Consider the following 19064-nt stretch of genomic DNA (forward strand, 5'->3'; position numbering starts at 1 on the left):
TATTAAAAAACATGTCCCATAACATTACGTGAAATATGTAACATGTTAAAAATGCAGTGCTGCGCTGCACGAGCTACATGTGCGTGTGGCCTGATGTATAGGCTACAGGTGACAAAAATAATAGATCTATATGCTAACAACATGTTGCACCGTGATACGATGTTAGCTTGTAAAGCTGTTATTTTTGTCACGTGACACCTTCGCCTGAGTCTGTCTTGGTTGCATTGATAGCACACTGGAGTAAGAGCCTATAGGCCTGGAAATGGGGTAAAAATACTCTGGAAACGTTATGGAAAAGTTTTGAAAATGCATTGTTAAAAATGTGTGGGAACCCTGTGCTGGGCTTCCTTTTATTAGAACATCAGACTCTGTACAATTGACAATACATAGTGAAGTCATTAGACTGTACAATATCACCATAATCATAATACAGCAGTCTGCTGTATGTGCTGATGCGTTCATATCAAGTTTATTCGGCAATCAGACAAACTCAAGCATCGAGGCGTTGTGAGCTTGCAGATCGGCTATTTTCACAATGTTTGTCTCTTATGTAATATTTGACAATTTGGCCAATTTGGTATTTATTAACATCAAGTGCCAGAGGTTTTTTAAAACGGGGTACATCCAGTGCCAGCGTTTCTTACCGTTTGCGCCGATCGTTTTAGAACTGCAAAAGCCTCCACGAGGACCCGGATGTAAACAAAGGGTGTCCGGGCAATGGTCGAGGGTCCCGTCTAACGACTGGAACAATAATATTTCTAACGCGATCCGCCATTGCAGAGTGATCGCCCGTCGAAAATGGCTTGTTTTCACCACTGTAAAAAAGTATGGAGACATGAACCTTTTTCTCCAAATCATTGGACGGAAGTGACGTTTTTTGGGCCCTCGTCACATCCGTCCATTCCATTTTGTAGGGACCTAAGATCATTCCTAAGTTGCGTTAGAGCGCCCCTTGTGGAAAAAAAAAGAAGACATTTTGAAAACACTTAGATTTGCGGTTTTGGATCTCGACGGGTGTATTTGAAAACACGTGTTTGGTACTCAATGTGTTAAAAAGGTCTTAAAAGTTCATAAATTCACAATTTAGAAATGTGCAGATGCCCTGTATGCACTTATACTGTATGCTGGTTTGTTTACTGTTGTGTGAGAAAACAATGTTGCACATTAAAGGGTAAGACCACTTTGGTAGAGGTTTGGGTTGTGTAGTTACCTTGCCATGATGTAACTCCAAAGGTGGGCAAGAAATCAAAAATAATTGCTCCATTGATTAGAAATTGATGATTCAAAAATATGCTCCTCATTGACTTACATTGTATGGTAAAACAGCTCTCAAAGTCACTCTTTTAGCACATAAATGAACACAAACAAAGCTGATTCAGACAATATAGAGCATCACCAAACCCAGTACTGTTTGTTTTTTTAATAAAAATGTCAACTTCCTGTTGATTTTACTATTTGAAGATCTGGATCCGGATCCGCGGATCCAGTCCAGGTTTTCTACTTATTAAAAATGGCAAAATCAACAGGAAGTTGACATTTTTATATAAAAAAAAACAGTACTGGGTTTGGTTATGTTCTATATTGTCTGAATCAACTTTGTTTGCGTTCGTTTACGTGCTAAAATAGTGACTTTGAGAGCTGTTTTACCATACAATGTAAGTCAATGGGGAGCATATTTTGAATTATCAATTTCTAATCAATGGAGCAATTATTTTTTATTTCTTGCCCACCTTTGGAGTTACATCATGGCAAGGTAACTACACAACCCAAACCTCTACCAAAGTGGTCTTGCCCTTTAAGCTAATCATCTGGGGACCCCCAAAATAATTGTAGCTGTAGCGTTCAATTCTAAGTTTTGAGTCACTGTGGGCACACTGTAGGATAGTATAGTCCAATTTATGTTTACAGGCATGAATATAAGGCAAGTGATAAGGCGTGTCAGTGTTATTATGTAATTTTCCACCACAGTGACCTCTGTCGCTACCTGACACCTTCAATCACCTCTCATGTTGGGCGTTGTGTTTTTTCCTTCAGGTGGTGTGTAAGTACCTCGAAGATCCGGTGCTCTTCGACAGAGAGGAAGTGGGTCTGGTGAAATTTGACATCCGCTACATGCTGATGCTGCACTCGGTGCAACCTCTGCGTCTCTATGCCTACAACGTCTTCTGGCTGCGCTTTTCCAACAAGTTAGTCACATTGTCACTTCCGCCTCAGCAGAGCACATCATGTGCTTTATTATGCATGGGTGTGTGAGACATGGTGATTGTCTGTGGTGTAAAGTTACTAAGTACATTTACTCAAGTACTGTACTTAAGTACAGTTTTGAGGTATTTTTACTTTACTTGAGTATTTCCAATTTTCAGTCCTTTTACTTCTACTCCACTACATCTCAGAGGCAAATATTGTACTTTTACTCTTTAAAAAAAAATAGATTATTATTACGAAACCTACATTAACCACTTCAGCTCTGTATACATTTCGGCCATTTGAAAATAGCCGATCTACAAGCTCACGAGGAGACGCATTGTGAGCTTGTAGATCTGCTATTTTCAAAGGATTTTTATGCGTTTCATACATTTTAAAACTTGTGAAATAAGTTTAAGAAATACCAATACTTTTGTACTTTTACTCAAGTAAATTAACAGAGTATTTCTACATTGCAGTATTGATACTTTTACTTAAGTAAAGCATTTGAGCACTTTTTCCACCACTGGTGATTGTTATTTTGTTATTATTGTACCCATACTGTTGTCGTCTTTCCACACCAGACCTTTCTCCTTGGACCACTTTGATGATTATGAAAAGCACTTCACGGTCATGAACTACGCAGAGGGTGTGCAACTCAAACAGGTGCTCCTTGCTACAGTACCTTATTACTGAGGTGGTAAAATGATGCTCCGCTGACCATGTCGTCGCTGTCGGCCCGGAAACATTGCATGTCAAACTGTTACTTGGAAATGTAAAAAATAAACTGTGTTCCAATGATTACAATCAAGTTTTTATTTTGTCGCAAGTCACGCTTGGGCATGATATTTTAGGTGATATTGTGTTTTTTCTTTTTTTTTTTTGCCTAGTATGTCCATGGTGTAGAAATTGTGATAGATTTTCCCAGCCCCCGTCGCCTAGGACAGTGTTTATCAGCCCTGGCAAACGTCCCAATTTTGGGCCGGGGCTACTGCTGAGGTGTGCCGCGCCGTTTGAAGAAGGTTTGAAAAAAAAAATATATATATATATATATATATTTTTTTTTTACTATAATAATAATCAGGCATAGAAACAGCCCCGAGGTGAAAAGGGTGACAACATGCTGTTTTTTTTCGGGTCAGGTGTCACACTATTGCCCTATTTGGATTCAAAACGGCTAGTGGAAGCTGAAAAGCTACAAGTTTGCATGTCTGAATAATGCAAAAACAGAAATATTTGTTTGCATTTGATTTTTTTCTCCCCCATATATTTTCATAATAAAAAAGTGCGTATCGTATCGAAATCGTATCGAAGTTGTGTGCCCAATATCGTATCGTATCGTTTCATGAAATGAAAAAACACCCCTAGTGTGTGTGTATATATATATATATATATATATATATATATGTATATCTAGGTGTGCCCTGGGATCTTTTGGCTATGCCAGGTGTGCCTTGGCACAAAAAAGGTTGATAAACACTGGCCTAGGATGTCCTACTTGGAGAGTTTGTAATAGAATTGAGATGGACTTTGGGGCAACCAAACAGAGCGACATACTCATACAACACGCACGCGCGCACACACACACACTTGCAGATTTAGCTACTTTTGTGTGACAATGTCATACAATGAAGTATAACATATGGCATACTTTTATTTATTTTAAATATGGAGATACAAGGTTTCTGGCCGACAGCGACAATATTAATTTCACACAGCAGCCATTTTGCTCTTACATCACACTCAGCTGGTGGGACAATGACGTAAGAGTAAAATGTCCGCTGTGTGAATTATGGTCAATAGCGACAGAAGATGGTGAAAGCTGACTACTTCAGACACCATGAATGTGTGTACAAAAAGGTCATGTATCAAAAACATGGCCCCATCATCCACTCATTCTGTATTCATGTGTGTAAAGGTACACTACGATGAGTACATCCCAATGTTTGAGAAGCAGTACCCCCAGTATCCATGGAAAGAAGTGGAGGTAAGCGTGTGTTTGAAAACACAAGTGGCACACTGTGTTTGAAATGTGTCCACGATTCTACCCATTTGTATCAGGTATTAAACTAACCTTTGCATTTGCTTTTTTTTTTTTACTTGTTTCTTACCCTTCTCTCTCTTTCGCTCTCTCTGCCTCTCTGTGATCAATGTCTTTTACCCTCTTCTCAGGCGGAGGTGTTCAAAGCATTTGGGGAGCTCTTCCAGGTTGCCACATCCCGACCAGCTCCATATGGCATTTGTGCCTATCCCTCGTCCCGTGCCATCTATGCTGTAGACCTCATGCTAAATTGGGGCACCGGAGAAAATGGTGAGTCTTGGACCCATTCTATATCCCTACTTATGTGAAACCTGTGCCGACTAGAGGCCTATATGTCTAATACACAGATGATGTTATCGTTTGTAAATAAATGTATGTGATGGAGGATTGCAATGTACAATTTTTCAAGAGAACGAGACAGGAACTAGAACCTCATCTCCCAGTCGCATCTCAAAAACTTTTGTAACGTTACAAATACCACGTACAGTCTTTGTCAAATTGTCAAATAATATAAGAAAGAGTCAAACATTTTGAAAATAGCCAATTGTAGATCTGCTATTTTCACAATATTTATCCGTGGAACCAAGTAAAAAAAATGTAATGCCTCCCTACAATTCCAAGTGCTTATCAGGGTTGGGGGGGGGGTCCCCTGTTCAAATATGATTATTTTTGGGGGGTCGCGGCCTGAAAAGGTTGAGAACCATCGGTGTGTAGACAACCTGTGTGTGTGTGTGTGTGTACTTCTATCGTGCAACATGCCTCCTTACTAGACCACCCTCCGGCCGACATGTACATCCATCTGCAGGCCTCGACAGGGTGGTGTAGAAACTTGACAGTTGTAGAGTGGGGTAGAGTGTTTTTCGAACTGTCCTAATACTTGGGATTTTATCAGAAATATCTAAAAGGGAAAGTACTCGGGAACCAGAACCAGTCACGCAGCGGTCCGACAACACACAAGAGTAACACTAAGACCAGATGACTCATGCATTAATCCATTAAAACCTGGGAAAGCATCTGTGTCATCTTAGATTCTAGCTATATATATATATATATAGCAATATACGTTTTCCAAAAAACTCATAGGATTTAGAACAGTAGGTGCACGGTATCGCTGTCTCCTCACAGCTAGAAGGTCCTGGGTTCGATTCCCGCCGGGGACGCTGTGGGCGCTGGGGGCGTGTTCTCTCCTCCGCATCATCAGTGCCCATACCCTAGGTGGGGTTGGTGAAAGGGCCTTTCTGTGTGGAGTTTGTATGTTCTCCCCGTGTCTCCTAGGGTAGGTACCCTCACAAAAAAACATGCAGTAATGCTGGTCTCTATACTGCCTCCTCCTGGTCAGCCAGGGCGCCTGATGGAGGGGAAAAGAACTGGTTGGAATAACGTGTTCCTTCCACGCGCTACGTCCTACCGGGGAAACTCCCCCCTGTCAGGTGATAAGAAGCGGCCTGCTCACTCCTCATGTGTTGAAGGAAGCATGAGCTCAGTTCGGGGCTCTCTCCAGGCTGGCAGAGAGAGAGTAGCGCCCAGGATTACAGCTTAGGCATTGGCACTGGGTGATAAAGATTTGTTACAATAATCGTGGGATTAAAAAAAAAAGTGGTTTAGAACAGCGGTTCTCAAAAATTGCAGATCTACAAGCTCACTTCGTGCCGCGCTGCAAGCTTGTACAACTGCTATTTATTTTTGAACATTTTTGAAAAATCTTGAAAGTGCTTGAAAAATGTTGAATAATTTTGATTTAGTTTTTTACACAAATCTTCTCTCCTGGGGTCCCTGGCACAAAACATTTTCAGATGGGGTTGTCCGCAGCCAAATACTGTACATATCATTGTGGGGGTCCTCGGCACGAAAAGGTTTGAGAACTACTGATTTAGAGGGCATTTGTAGAATCGGCCTCAGGTCTTAATGGGTTAAATACAGTATGTTTCTGGTTTCTCTTCCCCTGTTCAACTTACCCCTATTTGACCTTGACAGTCAGATGGATGCTGATGCATCCTCTTTTTATCAGATCAGGAAGTCATAGTTGAACAGTTGTGATATTGATATGTCTCGGTAGATTGTTGGTCATAACTGACACATCGTTAACTTCCTCCCTAAGTGGGGGACAAATAAAGGACACAAATAATTACTTATATTATAGTATTATATATATATTATATATTCGTTTTTGGTTGTTGAGTGTATCAGAGCATCCAAATGTCTATGTTTATGCCTGCATGTGCTGTGTAAATATTATTATTATTAGACCAATATATATTTTGTATTAACCCATTTAGACCTGGAAAGCCTATACGTTGTTATACCTTTCAACCCGGGAAAGCATGTGTGTCTTTTTAGATTTTGCTATGTATAAGCTATATATCGTTGCTGTCGGGCAGAAATCTCTCTAAATGAATGCCCTACTTGATCATACTACAGTATATCAAAAGTAGCAGATCTGCAAGCTCAAACGTTTTGAGCTTGACTTTTGCTATTTTTGAATTTTAACCCTGAAAAGTAACAGTTTGGGACATAAGTACGGAGCCCCTTAGGGGACATTACTAGGTAGATTGTTTTAAGGGTAGGTACATTATTTTAAGAGCTAGGTAGATTGTTTTAAGGGTAGGTACATTATTTTAAGAGCTGGTGGTTTATGTTTTCTGGTATGGAAAAAAAAACATAGGCTATAACATTTTTTTTGAGGGATGAGTTTTTTTTTTTGAGGGATGAGTTTTTTTTTTTGAGGGATGAGTTTTTTTTTTTTGAGGGATGAGTTTTTTTTTTTGAGGGATGAGTTTTTTTTTTTTGAGGGATGAGTTTTTTTTTTTGAGGGATGAGTTTTTTTTTTTGAGGGATGAGTTTTTTTTTTTTGAGGGATGAGTTTTTTTTTTTGAGGGATGAGTTTTTTTTTTTGAGGGATGAGTTTTTTTTTTTGAGGGATGAGTTTTTTTTTTGAGGGATGTTTTTTTTTTTTGAGGGATGAGTTTTTTTTTTGAGGGATGAGTTTTTTTTTTAAAAGAGGGATGAGTTTTTTTTTTAGGAGGGATGAGTTTTTTTTAAAAAAGAGGGATGAGTTTTTTTTTTTAGGTTAGTTTTTTTTTCATGCATGACATAAAAAAAAATTCAAGAAAAAAAAAAAAAAACTTTCAAAAAAAAGCATTTTATTTTATTTTGAAGGACAGGCCGCATTTTATTTTATTTTGAAGGACAGGCCGTCCGTCAAAGGAGTTCCGGGTAAGTACGTCCCTTCCTCTTTGACCAAATTTGGCAATGGTCACCGGACTTTCCACTCTCCACCACGGAGGAAATAGCTGGTCAGCTAACGTTTACTTGTTTACAAGGAAATTATTGTAAGTGATAATATGCTCTCATTAATCTACCGCTATCTGGGATAATGAATGAATGAATGAATGCGTGTGTACAGCTTGCTTACTAACGTTAGCCATTATGCTAGCTAACGCTAACATTAGCACCGTTAGCTCCATGGGTAGCACCCAGCTAGCACTGGCACTCAACGCCAAACCCACTACGTTAATGTACGTTGCCGATCATATTTATGTTGTATATGGAGTGCAGCGTTTCAAAGTGATTTAATTCTAGGGAAAGAATGTCATCATATTGGCTAGCAGCTGACAGGCGCAAGCTAGCATAGCTGAGCTATTGTATACGTTCGTGTTCTATCACATACATAACGTTGACATCGAAAATAGCAGATCTACAAGTTCACAACATGTTGCGTCCGCGACGCGCTGTGAGCTTGTAGATCTGCTATTTTTGGGGCCGACAACGTTGTGCGATGTAGCATATACCTACTGTAGCTTATTGAGGTGTTGTTGCTATTCTGTACTGTACTTGTAGCTTAATGAGGTGCTGTTGCTATACTCTACTGTACATGTAGCTTAATGAGGTGTTGTTGCTATACTCTACTGTACATGTAGCTTAATGAGGTGTTGTTGCTATACTCTACTGTACATGTAGCTTAATGTGGTGTTGCTATACTGTACTGTACATGTAGCTTAATGAGGTTGTTGCTATGATACTTAACATTATTATTATAATGATGTACCGTGCATGTTCACATCATGTATACTTTACATTATTATTATTATTATTATTATTATTATTATTATTATGTACTGTGCATGTTCACATCATGTATACTTTACATTATTATTATAATGATGTACCGTGCATGGTCACATCATGTATACTTAACATTACTTGAGACCATTTTTCTTTTTTTACATGTTGGACAAAATAGCCAATTTTACATACATGTGTTTGGTGAGGTGGAATGCTGTGCGACGAATGGGAAAAGTTAGAGGACGACAGGATTAAAAAGTTGCACTCATCTTAGCTAGGTTGAAGGCCAAATCCTCACATACTGTACATTCAGCAGTATTAGGGATGTGTTGTGAACACATTGATTAAAATAAATTAATAAATGGAGTGTAATTGTTTTGTATTTGGCCACCACTGCAGACTGCAGATGGGACAAATTCAATCCAAGCCATAATCGAAGAGTTGCCGCATCTAGTGGACACTCAAGGCATGGTGAGCTTACAATCTCACAGAATAAGTTTAGTACAGACTAAATCGATTATTGTTTGTGCCTTACACATTTTTTTGTCTTTACCTGTCTGTAGATTTCTCATGATTTTCGATGTTAAATCCTGAGTGTACTGGGAGATGAACCCTGAATTCTCCGCGAAGATCACTCACATGGCCGGCCAGGAAGGAGAAGACGGGTGACCTTTGCGTCAACATACAGTAGATTTGCTCTCAGCAGGTATTCACATAGAGCTCTCATATTCCGGGAGCAGTATGGGTTAGCGCCCCAGCCTTGGTCTCCAGCCTTGGTCTTCCGTGAGGAAGAAGCCCAACAAACAGTTGGATCATGCAGACACATTTTTTTGTAATATAGCCTAATATATAAGTTGGCATAAGATATTGATAGCTAATTGCAGTGACATTATTTTAATGCTGTTTAAGGGAAGGCATGTGTGTTCCACCTACATGTGCATGCACACTCATGTTCAGTAACTTTGGACTCAGACTCAGTTAATGTGGACTCTATTTGGACTTGAGCACTGCTGGGGAATTGACTCAACCTAGACTCCAGATATAGTGACTTGACTACAGCACTGGAGCTTTGGAGTTCAATTTAACCTGTTGTATCAACTTGTAATAATCTTGTTCTTTCCTCTCTTTTCTTTTCTTCTTCAGCCTGTGACAAACCTGGTGCAGTAGCTGACCGCAGCAACCACAGAGTATCCATATGTTTTTATGCTAGGGGAGGGGCATCAGTGTTCCCAAGCTTATGTGATGATAAATGGGGCGGCCTTGGCGCACCCATCTCTTTTGGGTGATGGGTGTTTTAATGGAGTTGGTACAATGTATGTTCAGGAGGAAGACTACGCCTTCAAGCTATGAGATTGTTACTAACCTTGCCCCTCACTCTACTCCCATGATCTATTTCCATTCCTAGCTCACTCTCTAGGTTACAAGCTTGATCGATCACCATGGTAACTGAGTCAACTCCGCCCTCGATTTATCTGCCATGGTAACCGATCACAGCTCCACCCTTGCCACTCACAAGCCAATCCGCGATTGGACCGTGATATCACTCAAAAAGGCATTAAGAGAGAAGAGCGTCGCTTTTTCCAGCACCGCAAACAAAGGACAACTTTTTCATCTTTACACCACAGCAGCGAGAGTTTCCTCTTCTCCAGCGGGACCTTCACAGGCGCGCCATGATGACGTCAGACAGCCGGCACGGGGTCCATCTACCAGCAGACACGACGGCGACACACGTTCATCAGGTGAGCCTGTGTTGTTTCCTATTAATGCAAACCATCCACCAGCATTGTCCATAATTACACAAGATATTCGCCAATCGAATTCATCTCCACCTACAGGTCGCACTCTGCTGAGCCGCCTCAGACCCCCAACTCAAGCAGAGGAGACCAGGCTTGTTCCCACTACCCCCATGCATCTCCCTCCACCCCCTGTGCCTGCTCCCCTCCCCTCCTTCCCTACCTTTAATCCTCTTTCCCCCATCCCTTCCCCCTCTTACCAAAACCCTCTGCAAAGGTTTTCACCCCCGTCAATGCAGGCTTCACTGTCATCCCACCCCCCTGCACAATCATCCAACTTCCCCCACACTTCTGTCTCTTTTTCTGTTTCCGTCCCCGAGGCCGCTAGCCAGCCCAACACCCAGATGGCTATCGCACGGGGCCGGCTAGCACCTTCACCCCCCACTCAGGTGCCCCCCCAAACAGCCATCGGCATCCTGAGCAACTTAACTCTCTCTTCTTTCCCTCCCTCCCCCGCCCTTGTGTTTCCAACCCCCCCCTTTTCTCTCTCCTCCGCAGTCGCAGCCCAGGTGCCACTGAACGCGCTGGCCCTCAACCCACAACCCATATCCAACCACCTCCGTCAACAAATCATCCAGGGTATGGACATCGACCTCTCTGCAATTCTAAAACCATCCACCCACACCTTCCAACCCCGGACAGTCGACTGCGGAGGCATCTCGATCACCCTCCGAGACCTTTCATCCACTGCCCCACCCCACAACACCCTCACTGCCACCAAATTCACCCTAGCCTTCTCCATTTTCAGAAATGTCATCTGCTCCCTATTCCCCCACAGAAGGCAAGAGCTAGACGACTACCTTTCCCTAATCATGGACATGGCAGTGCGGTTTGGTGGCACCTTATTTTATGAATACCATCGGCAGTTCGCAGCGAGGGCGGCTGCCCGTATCCAACAGTGGAACCTCGCTACCTACTGGGGAGCGCTGGACATAGAACTTTACAGCCGGCTGTTCACAGGCAGCGCCGCCATAGCATGCAACATCTGCGGCTGCCCCTCCCACCCCACCACCGACTGCGTGCTCACCGCACACCAGCCTGCACCCGTAGCCCAACCTAAAAGAGAGCCAGCAGCCCCAGTTCATTATTACAATCGCCCCACCACATTCTCCATCCCTCCATCAGTCCCCGCCCTCATGGGAATAGGAACACAACAGTACCAGCCAGGCCGGGACAAGCGATCCAAACCCGGCCGCCCCATCGCCCAACCAGCCTCCTCTCAAGCCACGGACAAGCGTGGCAGGAAGATTATGTTTGTAGGCTCCCGCATGCTATGCAATAATTTCAACGATGCAGGATGCGACTCATCATTTTGCAAGCTCCTGCACGTATGCACCTACTGCGGAGGAGCCCATGCCCGCCACATGCCCCCACAACCCAACCAAACCTTCCAAAAGTTGACTGTCGCACCATCTGGCCACCCCCATTAACATCCCTGCCCTGGCCAAGGAGCTCGCATTCCACCCAGACCCCACATTCGTCCATTTTTTCATTGACGGTCTCAATCATGGTTTTTCACCCGGCCTCATCACACTTCCCGATCATTCCCACTCTTGCAATAACCTCCAGTCCGCACTAACAGAACCTGAAATCGTCATCACCCTGCTTGAGAAAGAAGTCAAGCAAGGGTTCATGATCGGTCCGTTCGATTCCCCCCCATTCCCCATCTACCGCATCAGCCCAATAGGAGTGGCCACTAGGAAGTATTCAGGGAAGAAAAGATTAATTATCGATCTATCTTCCCCACACGGTTCATCCATCCCCAGTATTAATAGCCTCATCCCCAGTGCAGATTTCACACTTCATTATTCAACCGTTGATCATGCCATTGCCCTGATCCGGCTGCCTGGCTATCAAAAGCCGACATCACGTCTGTCCACCCAGACTCATGGCACCTTTTCGGCGTCTGCTGGCAGTCAAAATTTTATTTTGCAGTAAGATTAACATTTGGCTGTAAAAGTAGCCCAAAACTTTTCGACAATCTCTCAGAGCTCCTTTGCTGGATATTAAGCAACAATTACCGCATCCCGCACCTAGTCCATCTCCTGGATGACTTCCTCACAGTCGACCCCCCATCAGCCCCCCCCGCACGCAGTATCACGTGCCTCAAGACCGCTTTTGCGGCACTCGGAGTTCCCCTGGCCGATGAAAAAACAGTAGGTCCATTTTAAAAAATTGAATTCTTAGGAATCAATTTGGACTCCATCTCATTTCAAGCCTCACTCCCTACAGAGAAACTAGACCGTATTACACTACTCATTTCCAATTTTCTACAAATCACATCCTGCACCAAGCAGCAACTACTTCAGTTACTAGGTCACCTCAATTTCGCCACTAGAATCATCCCACAAGGCCGTTCATTTATTTCCCACCTCCTCCACCTCGCTGCATCCGTGCTATCCCTCCACCATCATATCATGTTAGACCTAGAATGCCGCTCAGAGCTTAGGCTCTGGCACCTCCTGTTATCCAACTGGAATGGCATTTCTTTTTTCTACAACGATTTCCACTCCTCACCAGAGGATTTGCAATTATACACCGATGCAGCGCCCTCTGTAGGTTTCGGGGGTTACTAAGAGGGAGATGGTTTGCAGATAATTGGCCCTTAGATTTTGTTTCCCCCCCGTTCGACACCGCCCACTCTTCAGCTTTGTTCGAATTATATCCAATCATTGTCGCGGCCTCTCTTTGGGGCCATGAATGGACCAGCCGCTCTGTTCTCATACACTCCGATAACCAGTCCACAGTCCACATCATCAATAAAGGTCGGTCAGCATCACTACCCATCATGGCTCTTCTCAGGCGTCTAACATGGCTCTCAGTCACCAATAACTTCATAATCCGAGCAGCCCATGTCCCAGGTTACCACAACACGGTAGCTGATTCACTCTCACGTTTCTCCTTCCAAAGATTCAGAGCCTTGGCACCATCCGCAGACCTCCACCCGACTCCAGTTCCTCCATTTTCCGAGATGACCTTCCCATAAACCATTCTCTCCATAACCTGGTATCCATCTCCCAAAATCACATCCTGCAAGGTATAGCTCCCTCCACACTCTCCTCCTACTGGACAGCTTGGAACAATTTCCAATCCTTTCACTCTACAGCCTGCCATTTCCGTCTCTGGACCTCGTTACACTCACCTCCTACATCAGCTACAGCCATTCTTCTCGGGCCATGCATCCACCAACCATCCGCGTCTATCTATCAGGTATACATTTTATTACTAAGCTCCTAACAGGAGTACCTCACCCCTTTGCCCAGCACTCACACGTCACCCTGCTCCTTTAGAGCCTGAGAAGGAACGAGCCACGTAATCCTCCAGGCCGCCAACCTATTACCTCTGATGTTCTCGCAGGATGCATCAACATACTCCGCTCTGGCTATGTAAACCCATCTGTAGACTCCACACTGGAAGCAATGTTTCTCTTAGCTTTCTTTGGGTTTCTAAGATGTTCAGAATTCACTACCTCTAATTCTACATTCATTCCTCACTACCATCCCTGTTTATCTGATCTGACCATTCCAGATTCCTCCACACTAGTATTCTTGCTAAAACATAGCAAAACAGACCAATTCGGCAGAACAACGCCAATTTACATGTTTAAACTCAACTCCTACCTCAGCCCTTACGAACCCTTGGTCCATCACCTCCATACCAGGCACTCCTCCCACGCCTCTCCTTCCGACCCGTTATTTACCACTGATACCGGTTCAGTCGCGACCCGTCACTGGTTCCTCTACCACCTCCGGCAAGTTCTGACCAAGGCCGGATATCCCGCAGGTAACTTCTCCGGCCATTCGTTCCGAATCGGTGCTGCTTCTTCTGCATCTAGAAGAGGCATCACCGACCACACCGTCCAACTCCTAGGGCGTTGGACTTCCCAAGCATACCACACTTACATTAGAACCAATGTCCAAGACCTCAGGAACGCCCACACATCCATGGTCCAGTAAATGTTCTAATTAATGTCTGACTAATTATGCTTTCTCTTTTGGGGTCTTGAGTGATGGTGCGTCCACAGATTACTGCCAAGACGGACGCCTATCTCCTCAGACCCTAAGCCAAATACTCAGGTCTCCATCCCCCTGGAGCCCCATGGTTATGCCTCCCCCCTCTCTGGGCTTCACGCGCCCTTCCACCCCTCATCAGGGCTACGCCCTTCCTCCCCCACCAGGGCTACGCCCTTCCTCCCCCACCAGGGCTTTGCCCTTCCCTCCCCCAGGGCCGCGCCCCCACTGGGCCCCGTCCTTCATCCCTCCCCAGGGCTACGACGCCCTCCGTCCCACACTCCCATTTGCGCCCCTTATCCAGGCTTCACATGCCCCTTCATCCCCACCTCCCCTTCCTCTGTTCTCACTCCCTCAAGCTCACCTCACCCTAGCCATCCTCTCACCATCCTCACACCTTACATCCTTCACTTACCCTCCTCACTAGATAAATCGTACCCCTTGTCTTCACTTCCTCATCCTCACCCCCTTCCTCATCACCTCCCTGTCTACACATCATCTCCTCCTCCATCTCCACTCCTACATCCCCACCCCTAAAGCCTCCCTTCCTCCCCCCCCTTCCTTCCCTTCCCTTCCTTCCCTCCATCTCCTAATCCATGCATAACCAATTCCTTTCCTGACAGGTCCATCTCCTTCTTTTCTAAATAAAGAATGTTAAACAATGTTTGGTTTGAAGGCGTGGTCTGTACTCGTGAAAAGCATTTTATGTCTTCGATCTCAATTTCCCTGAAACCATGTTCCCAGGTTTGGGAGTTCATTCAGACTTTCATCTTTGACATCCCAGGAAGCGAATCCATGGCAGTTAAATTAATGAGATCTCAACTTGCTGTTATGTAGGATGACATTTTGTTAAGGTGCATGGAAGGAGCTAGTAGGCTTCCAAGATTTCAAAAATGGGTTACCCCCCACACCCCTGTTCAATGGTTCAAGTCATCCTGATGATAGTAAAGTACACTAGCTTCCAAGAGTTACCCCCCTCCAATGGTTTGAGTCTTTGTCATGTAAGCTAAGTATACTTCAAGTGCAAACGAAAAAAGTTTTTTAATTGGTCAATATTTTTTTGCCAAAGGCTTTCTGTTAGCAACATGAATGTGGGAATGTATGTCAGCATAGCATGAGATAAATGCAACATTTAGCATGTAATGACTTATGTAATGAACTAAGATATAGATGTTTTGTGGGGTAATACTATTCAACAGAGTTCAACGTGACATAAGCAATTGATAATGTAGGAAACAGCAGTCATGAACATGGCAAATGTCAAAGCACAAATGTCTATTTGTAATTCTTGTATGCACTTTTAATTTAAGCTGTCATTTATATCAGTGTGTATGTATATGTGTATAAATATATGTGTGTGTGTGTGTGTGTATATATATATGTACACACACACACACACACACACACACACACACGGGACACGGTGCGCTTTGGTGGAAAACATCGGATTGCTGCATGGATGCCCTGCCAAGGTTACAACCTGACCTGACCATGTCTACAGCCAGCCATCTAAGAGGGCTTGAACAACACACCCAAAATGATGACACAGTGATGATGTGATGACACAGTTATTGCTGATGTATACATTTCTGCAAAGAGTGGCAAATAAAGACCCTGATTTTGTAGGCTATACGTGTTATTTCATGTACTTAACATGATTCTGTAGGCTACATGGTTGTTGTGATGATGAGGAGTTAAAGTGACCTATCTATTTGATGTATTTCAATAACTTCAATGACAACAGCTGTACCTGAGCATTTCAATGAATTAGAAAGATGACCCAAGACGACTCACCTCTGTGCATTCACATGCCATTTGAGGTACTTAATAGCTGCAATAGCAGAACATGACCCAAGATGATGAGACGATGATTAGCATGTTAATTAATTAGAAAGATGACCCAAGACGATGATTGTTAGAGTGAATCACCTCTCTTTCACTTGTAGAAGTTGGAAGTAAGTATAGAAGTAACTTATTTTTGATCAAAGTAGTTTTTCAATTCTGTAATCTCATTCACATAATATGGGCTCCAGCAGTAGTTAAATATGGTTATACTGTATACATGCATGCATGTATGTTTTTATTCTTTTTTAATTTGTAGAAGTGATTCTATAAATAGGCGAATAAGCCTATCTAGTTTTAGTTCTCCAATAGCTGCAATAGCAGAAGCATGAGGCATGTTAATGAATTAGAAAGATGGGGGCATTATATAGGGTATTTCGTCCCGGATAGAGAATTAGTCAAAGTTCATAAGTTGTTCCCTGGGGTCATAGTAGCCAAGAACAGTTGAGATATTCTCTCCTAAATTAAGTGCATACATATCTTAGCCAGGTCCTAGACTAAGCTGAGCACCGGCCGCCACGGAGAGCCCCGTGGACCCCCGGCCGCCACCCCCGCCACGGGGACCCCTGTGGACCCCCAGCCGTTGAAAAAAAAAACTTTGAAGATGAAACAATACTTGGGAATTTATTTTTTAAATTAACTAAAAAATGAAAAAGAAAAATTTGTATTGAAAAAAAAAATCTCCTTTTGAAAGACACAAAAACACTCACTTTGAAAAAAAAAATCTTTGAAAAAAAAAGATTATTTGAAAAAAAAAACCTCATCCCTCAAAAAAAAAACTCATCCCTCAAAAAAAACCTCATCCCTCAACAAAAAAAAACTCATCCCTCAAAAAAATAACTCATCCCTCAAAAAAAAAAAACTCATCCCTCAAAAAAAAAAACTCATCCCTCAAAAAAAAAAACTCATCCCTCAAAAAAAAAAACTCATCCCTCAAAAAAAAAACTCATCCCTCAAAAAAAAAAACTCATCCCTCAAAAAAAAAAACTCATCCCTCAAAAAAATACTCATCCCTCAAAAAAAAAAACTCATCCCTCAAAAAAAAAACTCATCCCTCAAAAAAAAAAACTCATCCCTCAAAAAAAAAAACTCATCCCTCAAAAAAATAAACTCATCCCTCAAAAAAAAAAACTCATCCCTCAAAAAAAAAAACTCATCCCTCAAAAAAAAAAACTCATCCCTCAAAAAAAAAAAATCATCCCTCAAAAAAAAAAAATCATCCCTCAAAAAAAATGTTATAGCCTATGTTTTTTTTTTTCCATACCAGAAAACATAAACCACCAGCTCTTAAAATAATGTACCTACCCTTAAAACAATCTACCTAGCTCTTAAAATAATGTACCTACCCTTAAAACAATCTACCTAGTAATGTCCCCTAAGGGGCTCCGTACATAAGAGCTTTCCAACCGACAGTTTTTCAGAAAACTGTTGGGATTTAGAACCAATTTAATTGGTTGAGACCGGTTAGACAGATGACCTTACATTCCGTATGGACACGGGAGATATCTCCACCAGGAACAGACTGTCTCCAAAGTGACCAAAACAAGTCGTCAGCAGCTGAATTACAGAGCTTGGCTCTAGTAGGCAGCAAGCCCTGTCCTTGAACTCACAGATAACGTTTGTGGTTAACGACTTTCTTCTGTGCTGCAGTATGAAACATCAGCAACATAATGGAAGGCAGCAAAAGCCTGGCCTCACCTTGCATCGCCTCTAAACAACGCAGCCTTGTGATTAGCCCATTCAGTCCGGGAACGCATCTGTGTCACAATCATTTTAACCACTTTAAGCCTTATTTTATACTTTGGCTATTCAAAAATAGCAGATATACAAGCTCATAGTGCGGCACCGAGTGCCGCGCTATGAGCTTGTAGATGCAAATCTTTGATAATATATTTTTTCAAGCGAACATTTTTAACTCAAATCTTTGCTTCTGGGGGGTCCCTGGAACTAAATATTTTGAGATGGAGGTCGGAGGCCAAATACATATCATTTTGGGGGTCCTTGACATGAAAAGGTTTGAGCACCACTGATATAGCAACATACATTTATAAGATGTTGGGTTTCTAAGAAAACAGGAAGCGTTCATGTTGCAATGCAATGCAACATTAACGCTTCCTGTGTCTAATCACAGCTAGGTTCATGACCTCTGATTACTACCTTCCAGAGGCATTGAGGCAGTCTAACTACTGTACAAATAAACCAAACCAACTCCAACCCTTTATAGTATACTTTTTCTCTTGAAACAGTAGAAAAAAGGACTCATTGTGAATAGGATTTATTATTTATATTATTTATTTATACTCTCACCTATGGTCATGAAGCTAAGGTGGTTGGGGCAGGTCCTCAGGGAGAGAGAAATAGGGAATGACATACATTAACAGCCTAAATGGGGTATGCGCCTTCAACAGGGGGTCTGGGACCCCCAGGGGGTCCTCAGGATTACTACAGGGGGGCCGCCAAATCTTTGTGTGATATATTATTATGTTTACATTAACCACTTGAACCCTAGCATCCCTTTTCTGAGGAGAACTTTAGAGGTATGGTTTAGAGGGGAAAAAAGGAGTATATGGAGGGGTTCCCTGCTTCATCTCTCTCTCAGCTAGGGGGTCATTGGCCTGGAAAACGTTGAAGACTCCTGCATTAGGCCATCGGCACCCCCACACACTATCTGAAACACTGATTGAGCCTATATTAGATGAGATGAAGTTCAGAAGGCTTAAAAAGACAAGTGATACCCTTGTGTAACATTATACAGTACTTGCCGGGAAAAGGCTGGCCCTCGTAATGCACGGTATGTCGTGGATAATAGATGTGTTGCTTTATAATATATGAACCGCCCTGCATGATTAGAGTGATTGTCTTCCATTACAAAATAAAGGTTAAATATTTTATAAAGTATAAAACGTATGAAAACATTTGTGGAGGTACAGTACTAAGTTGGCCTACTGGCAGTATGCAAAAGATTATTGGCACTGGATCGGTCCAAAAACATATAGACGGCCAGTGGTGTGCTGTGGATTTTTTAGCTAGTGGAGCTCTATTTTAATGTCACGTACACATGCATGCGCATATGCACTCGCACGCATTGAAAGTTGACAATTGAAGTTGAAATACTGTATTCATCATATGTGA

General features: G+C 42.7%; 1 protein-coding gene across 1 annotated transcript in view; it reads left to right on the forward strand.

The window, feature by feature from the left end:
- Window positions 1–19064, forward strand: part of ttll12 (tubulin tyrosine ligase-like family, member 12) — a 55930-nt gene that overhangs the window by 32009 nt on the left and 4857 nt on the right. Inside the window, exons 10-13 of the mRNA XM_080421642.1 lie at window positions 2035–2186; window positions 2769–2850; window positions 4103–4171; window positions 4357–4495. Coding sequence (XP_080277768.1) covers window positions 2035–2186; window positions 2769–2850; window positions 4103–4171; window positions 4357–4495 — 442 coding nt within the window. The remainder of the gene's footprint in view (window positions 1–2034; window positions 2187–2768; window positions 2851–4102; window positions 4172–4356; window positions 4496–19064) is intronic.

The sequence above is a fragment of the Gymnoscopelus braueri genome (genome assembly GCF_963280865.1).
Source record: "Gymnoscopelus braueri genome assembly, chromosome: 23".
NCBI lineage: Eukaryota > Metazoa > Chordata > Actinopteri > Myctophiformes > Myctophidae > Gymnoscopelus > Gymnoscopelus braueri.